The sequence below is a fragment of the Branchiostoma floridae genome, chromosome 15 (assembly GCF_000003815.2).
Source record: "Branchiostoma floridae strain S238N-H82 chromosome 15, Bfl_VNyyK, whole genome shotgun sequence".
Lineage (NCBI taxonomy): Eukaryota > Metazoa > Chordata > Leptocardii > Amphioxiformes > Branchiostomatidae > Branchiostoma > Branchiostoma floridae.
The window spans coordinates 12,695,906-12,713,836 of NC_049993.1; the positions used below are offsets into that span (position 1 = coordinate 12,695,906).

The 17,931-nt window shown below is 41.1% G+C and overlaps 2 protein-coding genes across 5 annotated transcripts; one reads left to right on the forward strand and one right to left on the reverse strand.

Moving 5' to 3' along the window:
* Nucleotides 1-4,696: 4,696 nt before the first annotated feature.
* On the reverse strand, nucleotides 4,697-8,051 carry LOC118432386 (tctex1 domain-containing protein 1-B-like). 2 transcript variants are annotated; one of them, XM_035843940.1, is made up of 2 exons: nucleotides 8,028-8,051; nucleotides 4,697-5,750 (listed from the first exon to the last, which is right to left on the reverse strand). In XM_035843940.1, the coding sequence occupies exon 2, from the start codon at nucleotides 5,545-5,547 to the stop codon at nucleotides 4,873-4,875; it is 675 nt and encodes a 224-aa protein (XP_035699833.1). In that variant the 5' UTR covers nucleotides 5,548-5,750; nucleotides 8,028-8,051; the 3' UTR covers nucleotides 4,697-4,872. The 2 variants fall into 2 exon arrangements, with proteins under 2 accessions (XP_035699833.1, XP_035699832.1); XM_035843939.1 differs by lacking the exon at nucleotides 8,028-8,051 and adding an exon at nucleotides 7,417-7,987.
* A 1,682-nt stretch (nucleotides 8,052-9,733) lies between these two features.
* On the forward strand, nucleotides 9,734-16,132 carry LOC118432120 (tctex1 domain-containing protein 1-like). Of its 3 annotated transcripts, none has more exons than XM_035843644.1 (4): nucleotides 9,734-9,959; nucleotides 11,397-11,666; nucleotides 12,748-12,943; nucleotides 13,775-16,132. In XM_035843644.1, exon 4 carries the CDS (start codon nucleotides 13,987-13,989, stop codon nucleotides 14,638-14,640), a length of 654 nt encoding a protein of 217 aa, XP_035699537.1. In that variant the 5' UTR covers nucleotides 9,734-9,959; nucleotides 11,397-11,666; nucleotides 12,748-12,943; nucleotides 13,775-13,986; the 3' UTR covers nucleotides 14,641-16,132. The 3 variants fall into 3 exon arrangements, with proteins under 3 accessions (XP_035699537.1, XP_035699539.1, XP_035699538.1); XM_035843646.1 differs by having other exon boundaries at nucleotides 11,397-11,448; XM_035843645.1 differs by having other exon boundaries at nucleotides 9,734-9,914.
* Nucleotides 16,133-17,931: the final 1,799 nt, after the last annotated feature.

The following is a 17,931-nucleotide window of genomic DNA, read 5'->3' on the forward strand; positions in this document are numbered from 1 at the left end:
CCTGTGTCTGGGGCACACTCCTGTGCACTGCCTGTGTCTGGGGTTTAGTGGTAAGACTGGAGGATTTAGATAAGCAGAGAAGGAGACAGGCTGGCTGAGGTCAGTCCAGGTCCTGGTCCTGATGTGGGTTCAACCTAGTACAATGTATTGTGCTTCGTTCAGCTGACTTTAGAAGCTTTGTCAAAGATACTAGTAGATCGTAAACAACTCTTGGGGATAAATGTGGTAGCCTGGTTTAAGTCTCTTTGCCCTCTGAAGCAAACAGCTATTTGCATGAAAAGACAAGAAGACTTGGCAGCTATAATATGTTTGGATACCAGGCTAAGGTGTGACGAGTTGTCCTGAGTGTACTTATTTTGTACACCTGTTGCCTTTTGATAATTATTTTTTTCGATCATGATACTCAAGGGACATATTCATCATTGAGTGCATCCTTTTAAGGGGCAGGTCATCTGGTACATGTGGGACAATGGTCATGTCTTCACACACTTCTGTGTTCTGAGCTATGTTAGGGGTTTAAAATACTTTTCAGATTTAGATAATAGAATACCAGTAGACAGTCAGGCCCTGATAAATCTCTTTGGTCAGGCAAAGGTCAACCCACGTCTTGGTTCTGCTTACTGTAGGGTTCTCGTCTTTAGACAGATTTTGAATACTGTTTACTCCTGTCACCTGTGAAGCTGATGTTCCACCACAAAGATAGTTACAGTAACTGTAGATTTTGATGTTTTTGTCATGACCTCTCACCATGAAAGTATTACTCTGTTAACATACTTTAAATTCATTTACCTTTGCGATGGTTTTATTTCACAGTTGGAGTTTAAATGGAGGGTTTTGCAGTGTTTTTAATTTGTGGTTAAAACAATTTAGTAACGTTACAGATTGAAGTAACTAAGAATTGCATATTTGCAGTGGAGACCAAACTGTGTGGATTAACTACCATGTTTTGTCTTCTTGGACTGTTAACTGGTCTGCCACTGTATTACTAAATTTGAGTGCTCCATATTCAAGTGAATTTATAGTATATGAGCTCATGGAGAAAAACTAGACGCACCCATTTGAGAATAAAGATATAGCCTTTTCTCTTACCTGAATTAAAGTTACAGTCTTTGCAGACAAAGGAACACTGTAAAACACTGCCAACTTTTTTTTTGCGAGAGTGGTGCAATGTTTTACCAACCTAAATACGTACATTATCCAAACATAACACAGTTCCCCCTAAAACGACACACTTGCCTTGAAGGGTCCCTTGACATTAGTGAAGCCTAGCTTTGGTTTGGACTTGATGTATCTTTGCTTTCAGTTGCTTTCAATGCAACAGCCAGAGAACCAACAACACAAGACTTCCACATATACACACAAGCTAACTCCTTAGATCCAAGTGTACTTCACATTCCTTAATTGGAGTAAGAACTGGGTTGATACAACCACTTGCCGAGGTATTGTGATTGCCTCTTTAAGATTGTTATCTGCAGTTTTGATAGCCGGTACTTTGTGCCACCTGTCAATTACACCTTCCCTACTTATCCCAAGCAGATGTAGGGTTTGGCTAAGTATGGACCAGTACTGTTTTAGGGGTGTTTTGTTAGCCTTTCTATCAGGTCTGCATTTAGTCTATATTAGGTGGCAAAGAGCTAGTGCAGTCCACTAAGGAAAGACACGCCACAAAAAGCTGACCTTACATCTGCTTGGAGATCTCTACAAATAGCCTCATGACAATGCAGAAACAAACTAAATCTAACATATTTTACCTCCATGAATATTTGTGAATTTTTATTTTTCCATTATCACCAATTTGCACTGATTCTGTCCAATGCTTTTTCCAAATCAGTGCATGTAGCAGGAAATTGAGAACAGGAACTGAGATAACCTATTCAGGAACCTTTGACCTAACTTCCTGTCAATGTCCCTTTGTCTTCCATGAGGAAACCAACCATTCAAATAACCATGCACACACAAACAAACGCACAAACAGGCACAACAAAAGCATAACCTCCATTTACAAAGGTGCATTTTTGTAGCAAGCCAACCAACAAATGATGAAAATATGACTACGTGCCTAGTAGCATGTCCTTTACCGTGGAATGATAAGTACATTTCTGCAGAACAAAAACATCAGACTAGGCATGTCATCCTTCATCAGTACTTTGTTATTTTTAGGATTAATGACAATGCCCCGTATTGATTAGATAAGGACTGGGCCTCCTACTGAGGTACACACTAATCCAAGGTCAAGTTTGTAGGGCATATTTCAAAGACACCGTGTCCTCATGTAGATGATTATTGTTACCGAAATTCTTTTATTCACAGTCTAGTTAACAGTACAGCCAACAGTATACGTCAAAACGTTAATGAAAAGTAAACGCAGCTTGCAAGAAAAAAATGTCAATTTTTGGCACCCACCCCCATACGATTGGTTGGTATGGCCCATGTCACACACCGTCCAAGCCTTGAGGCACTCTCAAAACAACACCGTTGCCCCTGGCTACCAAATCCCAAACAATTATTATGTTTACCTTTCTGAGCATACACGCATTAACCAGAAATGCTGTACAGGATTATAAGAAAGGTTTTTGTTTTGAAATGACGTGTTTTTACATGGATAAAGGCCGCGAGAAATGTGTCTAATTTGTCAAAACGCAGGGAACACGGAAATCTTGTTTATACACTTACTTAGTTTCATTAAGGGTGAAAGACGTGCAGGTGTGAACGGTAAGACTCTGTCGGGTGGTTTTCCCTAGGCTTGTATAAGCCTCCCGGCCCTTTTTACTAGACGGCAATGGCTGAGCGACCGCAACCGTTTGGATTTGATTCGAACCATTGATTTCATAGTTGGAATAAGATGCAAGATATAAAATTATGATTTTATAATGGTATGAAGACAAAACATACAAGACGTAAAAAAAGTCGTTTGAATTTATCAATGGGATTGGTTCAGCAATCTGAGAAATCTTTGGTCGCTCAGTGACCATAGCGCGGTCTTAGCTTATCTCCAAGCAGATTTGCCCGTGGCATAGATTTAAAAAAAAAAACAAGCAGTGTCCAATCTTCTCCCGGTGTCTGTTGGACACTGGTTGACCGACTGTTGATACTGTGATATACCACCAGTAAATCTGCTTTGATATTATCCCATAGCCTCTATTGGAAAGGGGTGTAACACCTCACGTTGACAAAGGTTTACACCTTGAACGATGTTTTCTGTGTGGCATCTTTTGTTGCAAACTTTAAACTTAAAGTCTCAATGAGATGTTTAAAATATCGTAATGTAAAGGAAACAAGGGTTTTCAGTAAAAGTATTCTTGAAAAGAAACGTTGTTCCTCCATTCCCACAGACATGCATGAGAGAATGTCGGAATTTCTTCACACCACCGAAGCTCAACATTCGCAACATTGTTTGTGACTAATACATGTTTTGGTGCAAACATCGTTTCCGCCTGAGAAATGTTTTTGTAACGTAGATAGTACTGAAAGGAACGGTAGCTTGTCTAGTAAAGAAAGGAAGTGTTGCTAACATAGTTTCAGTGTGTTCGTGAAACTTTGAAGTGATTTTCATGGGTATTCACCCTACTTGAAGCTAAGAAACACGAAAGAAACAAATTAGAAGTTCTACACACAAACGAAATATGATGGATTCAATGACTTTTCCTAACAACCACCTGCGTGATTTTATGAAAAAAAAGGACTTTGTTTAGTGTGAAATATCCGCATGCAGTTACGGTCCACAGATTGCCAAGTGAATAATAAGGCCAGCGGAGTGCAAAGTTTGGACACAGGTTTGATAACCATCGCGTTTCTTACACTACACGCCCATTCCTTATCGATTAAAGGTACATAAAGTGTGTACAGTGTGTAGATTCGGGCCTTTGTTTTGAACAGTCTGGTTTAATCATTTTGACATGGCGACTCATAAAACATCTATTTATATCGAAGATTGTGATAAGACCTAAAACGGAGTAGCTCAACGAGTAGTAATAGAAGTACAAATGTAATGTGATATTTTAACTAAATCCACTTCAGGGTTAGATTAAAATCAACAGTTTGCGATGCAACGTAAATGACATAGAATAGATACTTCTGGCATATCAGGCGTTACTTTTGGTGCCTTCTTAAGATTCCTCGTCCCTTTAAGTGTTATGATACAAGATGCTATCTAAGACATGCGCATTCTTCTTAAGACCTGTCTATTGAAGTCGTTACTATGTCTTATTGTGTCAAGGTAACGAATCTAATATACAAGACGCTCTCACGGTTGTAATGTAATTTAGTCAGGAGCTAACCATACCTAGTGAATACTTGTGCACCTTGGCAACACGCGTAACAAATCTCTTTCAAGCCAACAGGGCTTGCTAACGTAATCTTGTGTCATTTCAGGGATTTACCAAGTAAATGTTTATCACATTGAGGAAATAGCTTAGGATAATGATAAAATATATACAGCATAATGAAAAAGATTTCATCAACATTACTTTTATGTACAAGAAGTGCAGCACGCGAAAACTGAACGCACGTACTTCTAGAACGTTTCTACGTACATAAATGTACATCAAATTGTAGGTATACTTTGCTTACGTTATGGAAAGAATATGATATATACAGTATAATGAAAAGACATCAGCAATAATAACGTTATGTACAAGAAGTGTAGTTGGCTAAAACTTATACGCACGTTCTTCTAAAATGTTTCTGCGTACGCTGTTAGTGAGAGCAAAACAACATACGTCCAAGATTAGCTTCTAGGCGCATAGTTTCTTCGATACAGAAATATTTGGCCGTATTTATAGGTCAGACAGTCTTAAAGGTTATTTATCTTGTCTTTTTTTGTTCACTTCCGTCCTTAAAACTTAACACCTTGTCTGTGGTCAAACTTTGAAGTTATTCAAAGTAAACGCCATAAACAGTCGCTACGGCAAAGAGCGATCCATTTTGGAAGGTGGCGGTGGCGAAGTTATCGTTCTGCGGGTCCCACACACACCTGCTCGCCACCTCCAGCGAGTTGTTCCCGCTCTGCCCGATGTACACATGGCAGACGATCTTGTACCTCGGGAAATTCAGCTCCTTCACCCGATCTTTAATATTCTCCGTCAGCCTTCTAGTAAGGAAGCCTACGTTCTCTTGGCGGTAGGTCTCGTTCTCAAGGAACTGATGCAAGACAAGATTCAGCATTGTCTCGACTTTGGCCGGCGAGAACTTGGTTCCATCATCGGGAGTCATTTTGTAGGTGTTCGCGACCACTACCGGGAAGGTGGTCTTGCTGGAGCGGGTAGACATCGCTGCCGTGCTGAACCTTCTGGACGCTATGGATCCCATACCGGCGTAGGAGAACCTTCTAGTCGGGCCCATGCTCAAGCTGACCCGAGACTCTCGACGTGACATCCGCCGTGTCATCATAGGTGGCACGTCCCCATCGTGAGAGCTGATGGACTGGATCGAGGACTTCCGTGTTGCGGCGAAGGACAACCTTCGAGTCGTGTTCGCGGGCGGCTGTAGCTCCATGGAGGAGTTGAATCGGTCCAGGCTTTCCCTGGTTAACTCGCCAACTGAAGCCATCGTCCTTATTTCGTCAGTCTGTGTCCCTAGTGTCGATTTTTCGGTACAAATCCCTCGCCACACTCAGTCTGAGCTCTACTCTCGCCCACCGTCAGGTGTTGCTGTGTTGTAGCCGGAGGCGATGTTCTGTGCGCATGAAGAGTGAAGATCTAGAAGACTTAATCTCAGCCAAAGCACGACCCGCACGTAGACAGCCAAGGTTCCTGTAGCAAAGACAATACAGTACAGTGTTGACAAAACCCCAGTGCGACACCTGTTCGACAGAATGGGATCACAAGTCAATGTTATCTTTCTTGTATCTTCGCGTACACTTCAAATTCAAAGTAACGCATTGTGCAAGTTCTAGTACTTTGTAACTTCCTAAAGCCACATATCTTTTCTCTCCAAGCAGAGGTTCATCTCTGGCTTTTTTACGTATTTTTATGCATTTTTGTCTGACTTGCTTTTAACATTTTTGTCAGGTTTTCTTTTGTCCGTCAGCCAAAGCCCGACAAAACGCCTTATCAAAAATATATCATAAACTGACCGGAGCCTAACCTCTGCTTGGAGAAAACCTCTGGTTGTAGAGTAACATATGTGCACATGTCGAGGGATTTATGTCCAAAATAGTCGTGCTTTATTTACAACTTTCTGCTTTGTTCTGACATACACAGCCTTCTTTCCGTAATAATTAGAAAGAGAAGAACAATGTGCTCCACACACCTGCCTATCTATTCCCCAACTGAGTACGAATACACATCCCTCTGTAGTCTGTGATCATTCTACATTGTCTGTCATCCCATAGCGTCACCGCTGGTTTTGCCCAAACACAAAAAATCCAATACACACCTTTTGTTTACTGTCGCAAGTGACGCAAGCAAGTGGAAAATGAGTTTTAATTGTCGTGAAGGATTAATTCACAATGTCTAGCCGTCGCCTTGTGAGACGTAGTGACAATTACAACTTAATACAAGTCAGAAAATGTGGCATCTCGGAGCGGAAATACCGATGAAAATATTCCTCGGGTCAAAGTATAATCAAGGCTGTTACACTGGGTATATTTCTATGTCACGGAGTTCGATGCAAGGCGTTGATGACGCATAACATCACAATTAGGTTGTTTTCTACAAACAGGTAGTTCCACTTGTGAGACCAAAACAAAGAACAATAAAAATGTCTACAACGATTAACACGTCTGGGTGATTTGAGTCCCCTTCAGTAGTTTATACCTACCTACCTACCTAGTCCTTTGACCTCCAGGTCGTTGGGGGGACAAGGTAGACATGAAGATCGAGAATTACCTCCAGTTCGTCTTTCCCTAGCCAGGGTTATAACTACTGGCAAACGTTGAATAAAGGCCTGATCGGGATGTCTTAGATCCTTGTCGGTGGTTATTTCTCTCACAAATCTAACTAGACCGCTTAAAAATCCTTTGATATCAAATCGCACGATCGAGGAGCTACGATTACGGAAATTCCACACAAGCCACTCCCAAGCAGAGAGAAAACGTCTGTTTCGAAACCTGTGTCTAGCTCTTTCGGTGCCCAACTCAGACATAACCAATAAACGTGTCTGTTGCTTTCGCATACTTCTCCCGGCCAAATTTCTTCAAATTCTTGGTTCTGTCCAAAAACACCTGTCGAACCAAGGCCTTTCTACCAAGGTACAGCAAGTAGAATTCGGCAAAATCGCATTGTATTTTCTCCGTCATGAGTATTGCACACTAGTAGTTAGTCTGGTATTTGGTAGTGACTTGGACAACACACAAACAATGTCACCGCTCACGGCACTGACGTTTGTGGGTTATTTTGAACATGAGAAAGACGGAATCAACATGTGTAACAGAGACAATAAAGTACAAGTAGGGCGAATTTTAGTAAACTGACTTACCGAAGAACAACTAGTTGCCCCTGAAAAGTCGTCTGCTTTCCTTGGATCCGCGCGTTGGCAATATTTTTGAATCACGAATGTTGCAGCCCTAAACAGACATGTCCAACCCTCCCGTTTGCTGGCAGGTTATGACCAGTTTTATTTGATTATCACCCCTGGTGACCCAATGACACAACCCTGTCCCAGAGGGGGACAACAGGGCGTGCTACAAAAATTAACGGGCGTCAGCATTTCTTTTGTAGCGCCGCCATGCGGACTATTTGAAGTATTGCAGCAAAGGTATTCATGGCTTCTCCCAGAGGATAACAACAGAAAGAAAACTAATTACCTCAATCGATTTTTGCATCCAGACCTAATATCACAGCAATTGCACGGTTTAGACTTTTCTTTCAAATTCGTTTCGTTTGTTTTGTACACATTTTGCACGATCTTTTTAAACAGGTGCGAAGGACTACAGAGACCATCTTATAGCTGAGCACGCGACGTTAAACTATAACCGAAGTGCAACCAGACTACCCATACATATCCTTTAACACCTGAAAAAACAGAAGGTCTTAAACCATGACCCGTGTCACGACCAGTGTATAAAATCTTTATCAGCAAAAGCTTACCTGTCATTAATGAATGAGACGTTCTTCCATCCGGTTATTACTCTAACCCTGCGAGCCGAACTCCGACTTCCATCCCTCGGGGCAACTCCCCTGATAACCCGCCTGACTTCCCTCCCTCTGTCCGCTTCTCCACGACAACTTCGCACGGCCCAACAGCTGTTTGTAAATTAGTACCATTTATTAATTTGATAACGACTGTAGAATCAACAATGGTGCGGCATATGGGTCCTTCTGGTGTTGACATAATGTGTAGGTAGTGTAAATTTTGAAAGGTCTTGTGTAGTGGATGCCACTGTTACTAGACTTCTGGCCTAGCGACTGGTATGGAATTTGAGATAGCTAAAATCGTTATTATGATCAACAATTACTAATAGTATATCGCCTTAAGTTTTGTATGATCCATATGGATGTTGGAGGTAAGGCCTACGTCACATTTCCAAACCGGGGCCCGACCGGTCAGCTTTAGGGAACGAATAGTATAATGGTATTAAAGACTCCAAACTACACAAGACATAAAGAGAAAAGCCGTGGGCATTATTTGTGTATAACGTTATCTTTAGATATGCATTTCTATTTTTCGTTTCCGTTGACAATAGCCTTGATACAGACACATTCGACTGACATCATATTACAGACACATTTTTCGTGATTCCATTGGCTCTCATTTCAAAATTGGAAAAATTATTTTTTGTAAAGGTCAAAGGTACAATCTCCAATCAGATGAATTTGTCAGGACTATTTCCCTCGGTCTTTTGTTATTACATTTCTTTGTCTATTTCTATTTTAGCACTATCTATCTTACCTTGGGGCTATCTGCAGTTATAAATTCCGTCGCAAGGATAGAAATCACAAAACTATCGACGTCAAATTGCAGATTTTATTTGCGAAAGATTCCCTGACAAGAAGGACACCTGTCGATTATTCGGTAAACTTCAATTTATCCACTGAAGATTGCATGGCTTGTGGCATGGCATCTAGTTAGTGAAAGGGTATAAGTTGATCATGGACCCACGTTACATAACGTCCTTGGGTTGATACAGTTTTCCTTATTAACCGTCATGTATACCTTTAGACAGCACAACTCGAAAAACATTTGGATAGAGCCTTAGAACAGCTGTCACTTACTTCTCTGTACCTGGCACCTGTCTGTATCAAAATCTCCAACCTTCTCTAGTTTGTTGTCTCCTAAACGAAACGGGGAAGCATACATGTATATGGCAGAGAACTAAGATCAAAGGACAACTTTACGCAGTTCAGATGTAGATGCGAATGTACGTGCGCACCTGTTTGTTGCATGTAAACCACCAGCCAGTCATTCATTCATACTATTTGGTGACTGGGTAGGCGAATGGACTTCGGTCATCTCATAATGTGTCTCTTAGTGCATGTGGCTTCTCGGGTACCACAGAATGTCCGATTTTCCGATGTTATACAATTGTAGTGCAATGAAGTTATCATAAAAGCACGTTTCCTTTACGTTGGGATCAACAATAGTAGTAGATGAAATAACTTCTTGCTTGACAATGCCACAAAAAATGGCCAAAATAATGAAGAGTCTCTTTGTATCTTTCGCGGTGAAAACGCTATCATGATAGTTTTAAAAGACTATGGGCAAAGACAAACCCTGCATGGTTTCAAAGGGACCTATTAAAGAAGTGTCGGTGTTTTGTGTACACAGGTTGGCAGTAGTTTTCAAAACCTTTCAGGTGGAGAGGCCTTCCTGAAGGAGTGCACTAGTGCCCTCTACCGGACTCGTCACAGTTTGCACAGCTGGTACTCGGGCCTGCTCATCACAAACGTAACCATAGCGACGACAGGACGCCCGATTGATCAACGAGGACGAGTGACAGTCGAAAACGTCGTCAAGCATGTATCATCCCTCTTAAGGTTGGTTTCTGACGACAACTCAGGAAATGTCTTCGTGACGTTAAGGTAAATATATCTTACGATCCAGCTAGATTTAAGGCTTCAGGCTGTGTTCAGTAATCTTCTTAAAAGTCCTGACATACTTTTTGCGTTACGATTCCTCCTTGTGGTAGGATTCACGCAGGTCGCTTCTTTTTGTATTCGCGACACACCAGAGAAAGAACTTTAATAAGTACGAGTAATAAACAGCAAAGCATGAGAAAATGCATAGACCACCAGTGCAAGCATACATTGCAAAGGTATGATATGGTATACATACTAGTTCTCGTTTTGTTCTGTCGGTCTTTTTGTCACAAACCATGATGCGATCAAACCTTTCTAGAGCTATAGTGGTAACACAAAGGACCTTACGAAAATGGTTACAATAGCCACTATAGACAGTGTTGTTTGGGTCAATAGTAAAATATCAATTCAGGGACCACGAAACGAAGAAATGATCACTGAATGTTGTGATTTGCATGTAAACATCTGTTTTCACATTGCAAGAATAGCTTTATCCTTAAATCGCTACAACGGAAAATTAGTGCATTAGTTCAGGTTTTAGCTATAACAAAGGACTGAACACTCCCTTACTGACATAGTAATTAACCTGTGTTTCCTTGCCATTAGCTGAAGATATGAGAGGATAGAAATATAGCACGAGCCATTGCGAACAATACCAGAGGATTTAGCCCCATTTTGTATCCCTAAGACTGCACCTAAATAGGGGTGCGTCCAAGATAGCTCCCAGCTAAGTTTATAAAAATGTACTCGCTAATCGAGAGTAACAGCTGTTATCCTTTCCCTGACCTCATGTCAAAGGCTTTTCTATTCTTCACACTTTTTGTGTAAAAAAATAATAATTCCACCTGTCTGAGAAAATTATGTTGTTGAAGATAACAAATTGAGAACAAACAAGAACACAGTGTGATAGCATGCACTTTTGACTATTTTTCTCAATCCTTTGTGAGAAAGCATTCCTGTCAGTAATCGAGAGATCTAAATGGTGCAAAAGGTACGAAATGCCCCAGGCTATGGTCTTTTAACTAGAGTAAAGTTTGGTAGAACTACTAGTCATTTGTGTACCTTCGCGTAGTTTACGTGATGTTTTAGGCACAGAAACACGGTCAAACTTTTTCGTCAAGTTATTCTTGTGAAATTCTGCTGATAATTTAGAACACAAGTGAACCTACATGACGTTAGCAGACTTCGTTTCTTCTTCTTCCACGTTAGAAGATCTTCATAAGTGCAAAAATGGCGCCATAAGCACTCCAGTCTTGGTCATCAATCTTGTTTTTACGAGACAATAAAAGACCCAAAGTAGTTATTAACAGAGGACCTTACAATGAAATTTTCCGTTTTGTACTAAGATAAACGCCATCATTACAAATAATACTATATTTGAACAAATCGTTAAACATTTCTGTCAGACGACATATTTCAGACGACTTTTTTTGTCCTCAGGGCCACGCAAGACTGACAGGAACCACGTGACTTACTGAGGGGCGTTGTGCAGGTAAACAGTGTTACCTGTAGAATAAACATCCCGTCGTCTGAACCAAGGTTAAACAACCTCTCCTGAGTTACACTTCAGACGACTCTAAAAGTGTTCTTCAAACAGGAATCTGTTTGTCTGTCTGTCTGTCTGTCTGTCTGTGGAGATGCAACCCTGACCAAAAAGTCATCATAAAAACATCGCCTCACGATCGTCAGATTCGTCTATCCAACATTAGGGTAAGTAGCACATCATTTCACACTTTCCCTACAGTTGTTCTTTGTGATTGTGTACTCCTTGTTATTGCCACAGGTGCAATCTAAAGGCTGTTAGCCGCACATTACATGGACATATGTAATGGTTAAGTGGCGTATAAGTACAACTAGAAGCGTACCAGGACACAGTCAAGTCTTCTTTAATGGTGAGAGGTGGTGCGGAATGGAGGATAGATGTTTGACTGGTTCGGGGAGAGTGTGGCAGCACGGCACGGTCGGTTACAAACTTTCACGCCACACTAAACTTTCACTATTGAGAGAGTGTCGGTACATCTACCCACCGAGACGAACTATAGCAAACAAACCTACAGCTTTTTTTGTAAGCGGTTCATACTAAACCCCGCACCTTTTCTAAACAAGCCTAGCTAGATCTCAAGAGCTATTTTAATACAGGTGTTGTGTCGCCGACATAATCGATTTTATCGTCTGATGTTGTATTTTATCTACAGGTCGTATACTTAGGCACAAAGCCAACATTTGATAGACCCCACTCCTGTTTTTTGTCTGCGCACTTGCTGACTAGCCTCCACCAGGCCTTCCTACGAGGGTGCACGGGGATCGTAGAATTTGGCACAAAAAAAAAAGAGATATTGGCCAGAGGAGTCAGTCCACGCCTAGGTTCATCATGGTTTCCCCTCCGGTCGACCAACTCCTCTGATAGCAAAACTTCCCTTTATATAGGCTAGCAATTTTTTCTCTCCCTGTAATAGCCAGCGTAGTCAGTCTGTTAGAGACTACTAGTACTTGTTGACGTGAATTCGGCGCAAGATTGGGTACCTACAGAGGCTTCGCGCCTTACTGCGTCTCTATACCTAGTGTTCGGAACACTGCGTGCCATTGTGTCAGGCCATGTTGTTCTTGTGTCAGGCCCTTTGTTGTAATGGTTCATAGGAACAAAACAGAGTATATGGAGAAAAACAAGCCGTCCTTCCGTTCAGAGTTTGCCTGTTCCAAAAAGGGGCCATCTCGAGCTCAGGTCGAGGTCCAGTGATACAAACGATGTTCCCTTTTGTTGATTTTGCTTGTTTTCTTCCATTTTTCTCAGACGGCTGTTTGAGAGAGAACTCTGGCCTTCTAGGGACAAGGTAGCTGGCGAAAGATTACCACTCAAGAGCTGAATTCAGGTCAAAAGGGACTGAACTTTCCACATAGAGCACTTCAGAGCACTTTTACTGCAGTAGATCTTACAGGTACTTGGATGGCACTAGAGACCAGCACTGGTACTCAGAACAACGTTTGAGGTAAGATAAACTAACCTCGGCTGCTTTTAACATCAACAGAATCGTTGTTTTGTCTTATAGTTGTGTCTCCTCCTTGATTGTATTGATTTTAAACGAGAGCACGTGTCACAAAACGAGAAAAAAATCACACTTCCTTGCTCAAACTGCTACATGTACTACTCATATTCCGATTTGCGAATAACAAATAACAAGCATACATGCAACGTTATCCATTTACGTTTCTCTCTCTCTGTCTCTCTCACGCACACACACACACACACACACACACACACACACACACACACACAGACCACATAGTAATAATAATGATTTATTCATGACCAAATAGCTGAATGCATAGATGACCACACGTGCAACACTGAAATACAAATGTACTACATATGGTCAGTGATTATACACATATACTATGTACACTGTATACACAATTGACACCTGTTAAGCATTACAAACACACGCCCTACCAACGAATTACCGAACTATACCCTTATGCGTTCTTGGTTATAACGTAACACACTTTTATCATGATATCAGAAGATAGAAGCTTGAAACAATTCTTTTTAGCGTTATACTAGACTAGATTAGCTTGTGATACGGGTAATATGTTTTGGTCATTGTAACAGAAGCTTGTTAAGTTTTATCCTAGTAAATATAGTGTCATACGTACTTATATATCATTTTTATATATCATAAAAAAAAAATTGTACACGGCCTATATACTGGAACATATATGTGGTTTTGATTCGTATTCGCATAGATTCTTGGTATACCTTTTTACTCTCATGAAAGGATCTCTTTGTAGGATTTATCCGTTTTTATGTTTGTCCATTGAAGGATTTCTACCGAGACCACAGGCTACAAAAGGAGCTCACTGCCGCGTATTAACTCCACGGCGCCACCATCTCATTCATACCCTGGCGACCTGATTTCAAGGACCGGATTGTGTACTCTCTCCCCGCACAAATTAGTATTCGGGGATTAAGTTTTCAAGGCTCAGCCAGTGTGTGATTTGTCGACGCGTCTGAGTGGGTACTACTACGTCAGAGATGGCTTCAGTCAGCCAGCTGACAGAGGAGAGTTTGGACCGCTTCAACGCGATGGAGGGAACGGCGGGGTCTCCCGCTCTCCGAAAGATGTCGACCCGGGCGTCGTCTATGGGCTCACAGGAAAGCAGCATGACCGCGGGGACGGGCCGGACCTTCCAACGGAGAGACCTTCGGGGAGGAAGCAAGTTCAGCCCGCTGAAGAGATTCTCCATGGTCGCTATGAGCACCATAATGTCCCGGAGAATGAGCTTCGCCGGCACGTCGCAGTCGAGCAGAGGGAAGCGAGCGAAAACCAAGCAGGAGAACACGTACAAAATGACTCCAGATGAAGGGAAGAAGTTCTCGCCCACAAAAGTGGAAGGTGTTATGAACATGGTGTTACAACAGTACCTGGAGAACGAGAAATACGACCCGAACACTAGCGCGAACCTGACTACCATCCTAGCAGATGTGATTAAGAACAGAGTGAAGGAACTCAACTTCCCTCGCTACAAGATCGTCAGCCATGTCTGTATCGGACAGACGGACAACAACACCGTGGAACTGGGCAGTCGCTGTTTGTGGGATCAGTCGAACGACAACTATGCTACTGTGACCTACAGGAATGAATCGTTGTTCGCAGTGGCTACTGCGTACGGGGTGTATTTTGAATGAAATTCTTGAAGGATTCAAGAAGGATTCTCGTTGCAACCATCCAGCAAGTAATGCACGAACTTCTAGTATGCATTCAATGTGGATATGAACCTTCTCATTTTCAACAATGTCAAATGGCATTCTTGAAGACATCTTCTGAGGAACTTCGCGGTAACGTAGGATCTAATTCTATAACTCATACATTTACAATGCATTCGTAAGATAGAATAATTTAAGATGAAGAATTTTCTGCCCGATGTCTGAATATCTTACATCATTACTTTGCATGCAGTTCCAAACAATTACAAACTTTTTGTACATATCACTTTTGAACATATTGTAACACCTTTTGATGTACAGTAATTTTTAGGATGGAACCATATCATTTTATTATTAAAGGTAATTAATTAAAGGGTGCCAAACATTAGGGACTGACAAGTAAAGTGATATATATAGAGAAGGGCTGGGCAAATATTCACGTGTATTATTTAGGTCAACAATAAGTGCATAGTTATGTATTTTACGTATTTTCTTTCATCAGCACTGTGTAGTTTCTACGCAATTTTCCCTCTGTAAATGTCTTATTATGTCAGCCCCCCTCCCCCACGATCTATACAACTCGTCCCTATGTTGTTTTACAGCCTTCCTGATAATGCGATTTGATACATCATGTTGTTAGCATATGCGTTATGTATGTATAGAAATGTAATAGTATGTGAATGCAATACTAGTGCTATGTATTTAGCATCTAACACCAATGGTTCATCCTTTAACATACTCATCAGGATTTGTGTATAATCATCACCATACAAAACGTAATCATTCAGACAACTCTTTGAAGTTTTTCTTCCGCTGATCTACTTAAAACCCACATCACCTTAAGGATATCTTGGTCTTCCCGAAGGATTCTAAGGATTACTTTCCTAGTTATTGTTGTAGGATTTTCTCTATTTGTAAAGAATGAGTAGAGGATTGTACTGAAAATATATTCACTAACAAAACATCTCTGTGTTTACTTCAAAGGGTATTTACCTCTTTTCCCAGAGGTTTGAAACATATGATATGTCACAATTGGAGGCGTCCGGAAAGAAGACAAGAAGATGATAATACATTTCACTGACAGCTGGGGTGGTGATCAATTATGCATTCTTTGAGAATAACTATTGTGTTTTGTTGCCATGGCAACGATCCTTAGGGCACAAGTGTCCAGGGTATATGAAAGAAAGCTTTTAGTCATCTTGAAAGAAGTGATGAATCACTTTCCGTTCCTTTAAATCCAGATCGTTGACAGATAAATTTAGATCCATATGTTTGGGTGGCGTATTGCAAGAATCCTTGCTTACTATGTCGTGCGTTTTGGTGTCTTATAATTTGAAATGTTTACCTACGTAGCTCACCCTTTGGGTAGGAAGAAAGCCATTACAATAGCATAGCTACGTTCAATATAAACATTTGCCACTCAGTTGCATCGCTATACATATGTGCCCACGGCCATCAACGTATTTATCAAACCACCAACTTTGTTTGACGTTTTGTTTACCCCCCTCTCCCTTTCCACACACGAGCTGACATATCTAATTCTTAATGTAGGCACTTAATTTACCAGCCATTACATATAGTTTATTTGAAGAGGCTTATGGGTGAATATACTGACCCCTCGTGTGTGCGATACCATAGCAAACAGGCAAACACACCGACGGACTAAACTTTATACTTTAGACTTCTTGTTTACGAAGTGCCTTCCAATTAAACCAAGTGGGGCATAGCCTCTTATAGCAGTCATCTGTTTTTCAAAAAACAGCATGTAATTTTAAAGACAGGTTTTCTAAGAATGCTCTTCCTGGGGCCTGTTACATAGGCTAATTTTTACATTCTTTCAGTAATAGACTGGGATCGGTTAATGCCCCTAAGAGTGATAAGGTTTGATTTAAGTTGTATTTGATTTGGCAGGTAACTCAACTATAAACGACTCTAGGGTCAAAGGCGGGTTCTCTAAGCCAGAATGTCTTTGAAGTCGCTGTGCTACAAACTATTTTATCTCAAAGAATTTAGAGTATAGTTGAAAATGTGTGCACGTGCACGTGTTACTGGGAAAGATGGCGGGAGTTTGACATTGCGTTGGTCGTCCAAGTAGGAAATCTATGGATTGAATACTAATCATTATGTGCAATAGATGAAGGATGAAATAGTTTAAGAAACGGTTTAAAAATATGCAAATGACTATGAGAAAATAACACTGCGAAGAAAACACGCTTAACCTGGGTACCACATCCGTAGATACAATTGGCTTACTCACAGAAAAAAGAGAGCGTGAAACTACAGAGGATGATGCTCAGGCTGAATAACAGTCTAATTCTCAAAACAACACATCTGACTGAACAGACTCGCTTTGTTCTGACTTGATGGATGATATGATTGGGGATTTTGTCTCCAGAATATTATAATGTCCAACATAAAAAGGGCTAAGCCGATGGAATGTAGTAAAAAAAGTAAAGCCAGTCTTTGTACTTTTGATTGATGGGAAAGAAAACAACACTTGTCATTCACCAGTCATTTGAGGAAACAGAGACGAGAGAGAAAGAGAGACTCAGAGAGACTGCGAGTTTGTATGAGAGCAAGAGAGAGAGAGAGAGAGAGAGAGTGCATGTATCATAGAGTGTGTGAAAGCAAGAGAGAGAGAGTGTGTGTGTGTGTGTGTGTGTGTGTGTGAGAGAGAGATCAAAAGAGCTAAGCGAGGGAGAACAAGCCCCCAATTTTGGTGCATTTATCAGTGTTTTATGGGTGTGGAGAGGGGCTGTTTTGCACCCCATGGCAACACCTTAAGCTTATCGATAACATTGTTGTAGTTAATCCTACCCAAAGCAATACTCCCTGTCGGCGGCCATACATCTATGCTGGTTTATCCAATACAGAAGTAACATGCTAAAATGTGGTGAGCTACCTGGGTCACTTCAAGGAGGTTTATCAAACGTCGACCTTGATCACATCTACGTTTCGCGCTGTCGGAAGCTGCTCGTTGTGAGCGAACTTCAATCTGTAAGTGTTGTAAGAGCACCGTTTTATTAACAGTGGTCTTCTCTTTGGTAGGTTTTAACTAGGATTTTGTAATCAGCTTTTCAATCATCAGCAAATCGCCCAGAGTCTTCAGCTCCGGGACACGTACCCAGAAGAAGAAGAAGAACTTCTAAAGTAAATCTCATGAAACGTATAATGAAAGAGTGTACGTAAATTAACATTGTCTTTAACTTTGTCCCCCTGTATGTGTCACTATTGCAGTGCGTATTAGGAGGCTGTACATGGTGAGAATAGACT

Coding starts and splice junctions, on each gene's coding strand:
- LOC118432386 (XM_035843940.1), bottom strand. CDS start 5,547: ATGGCTTCAGTTGGCGAGTTAACCAGGGAAAGCCTGGACCGATTCAAC.
- LOC118432120 (XM_035843644.1), top strand. CDS start 13,987: ATGGCTTCAGTCAGCCAGCTGACAGAGGAGAGTTTGGACCGCTTCAAC.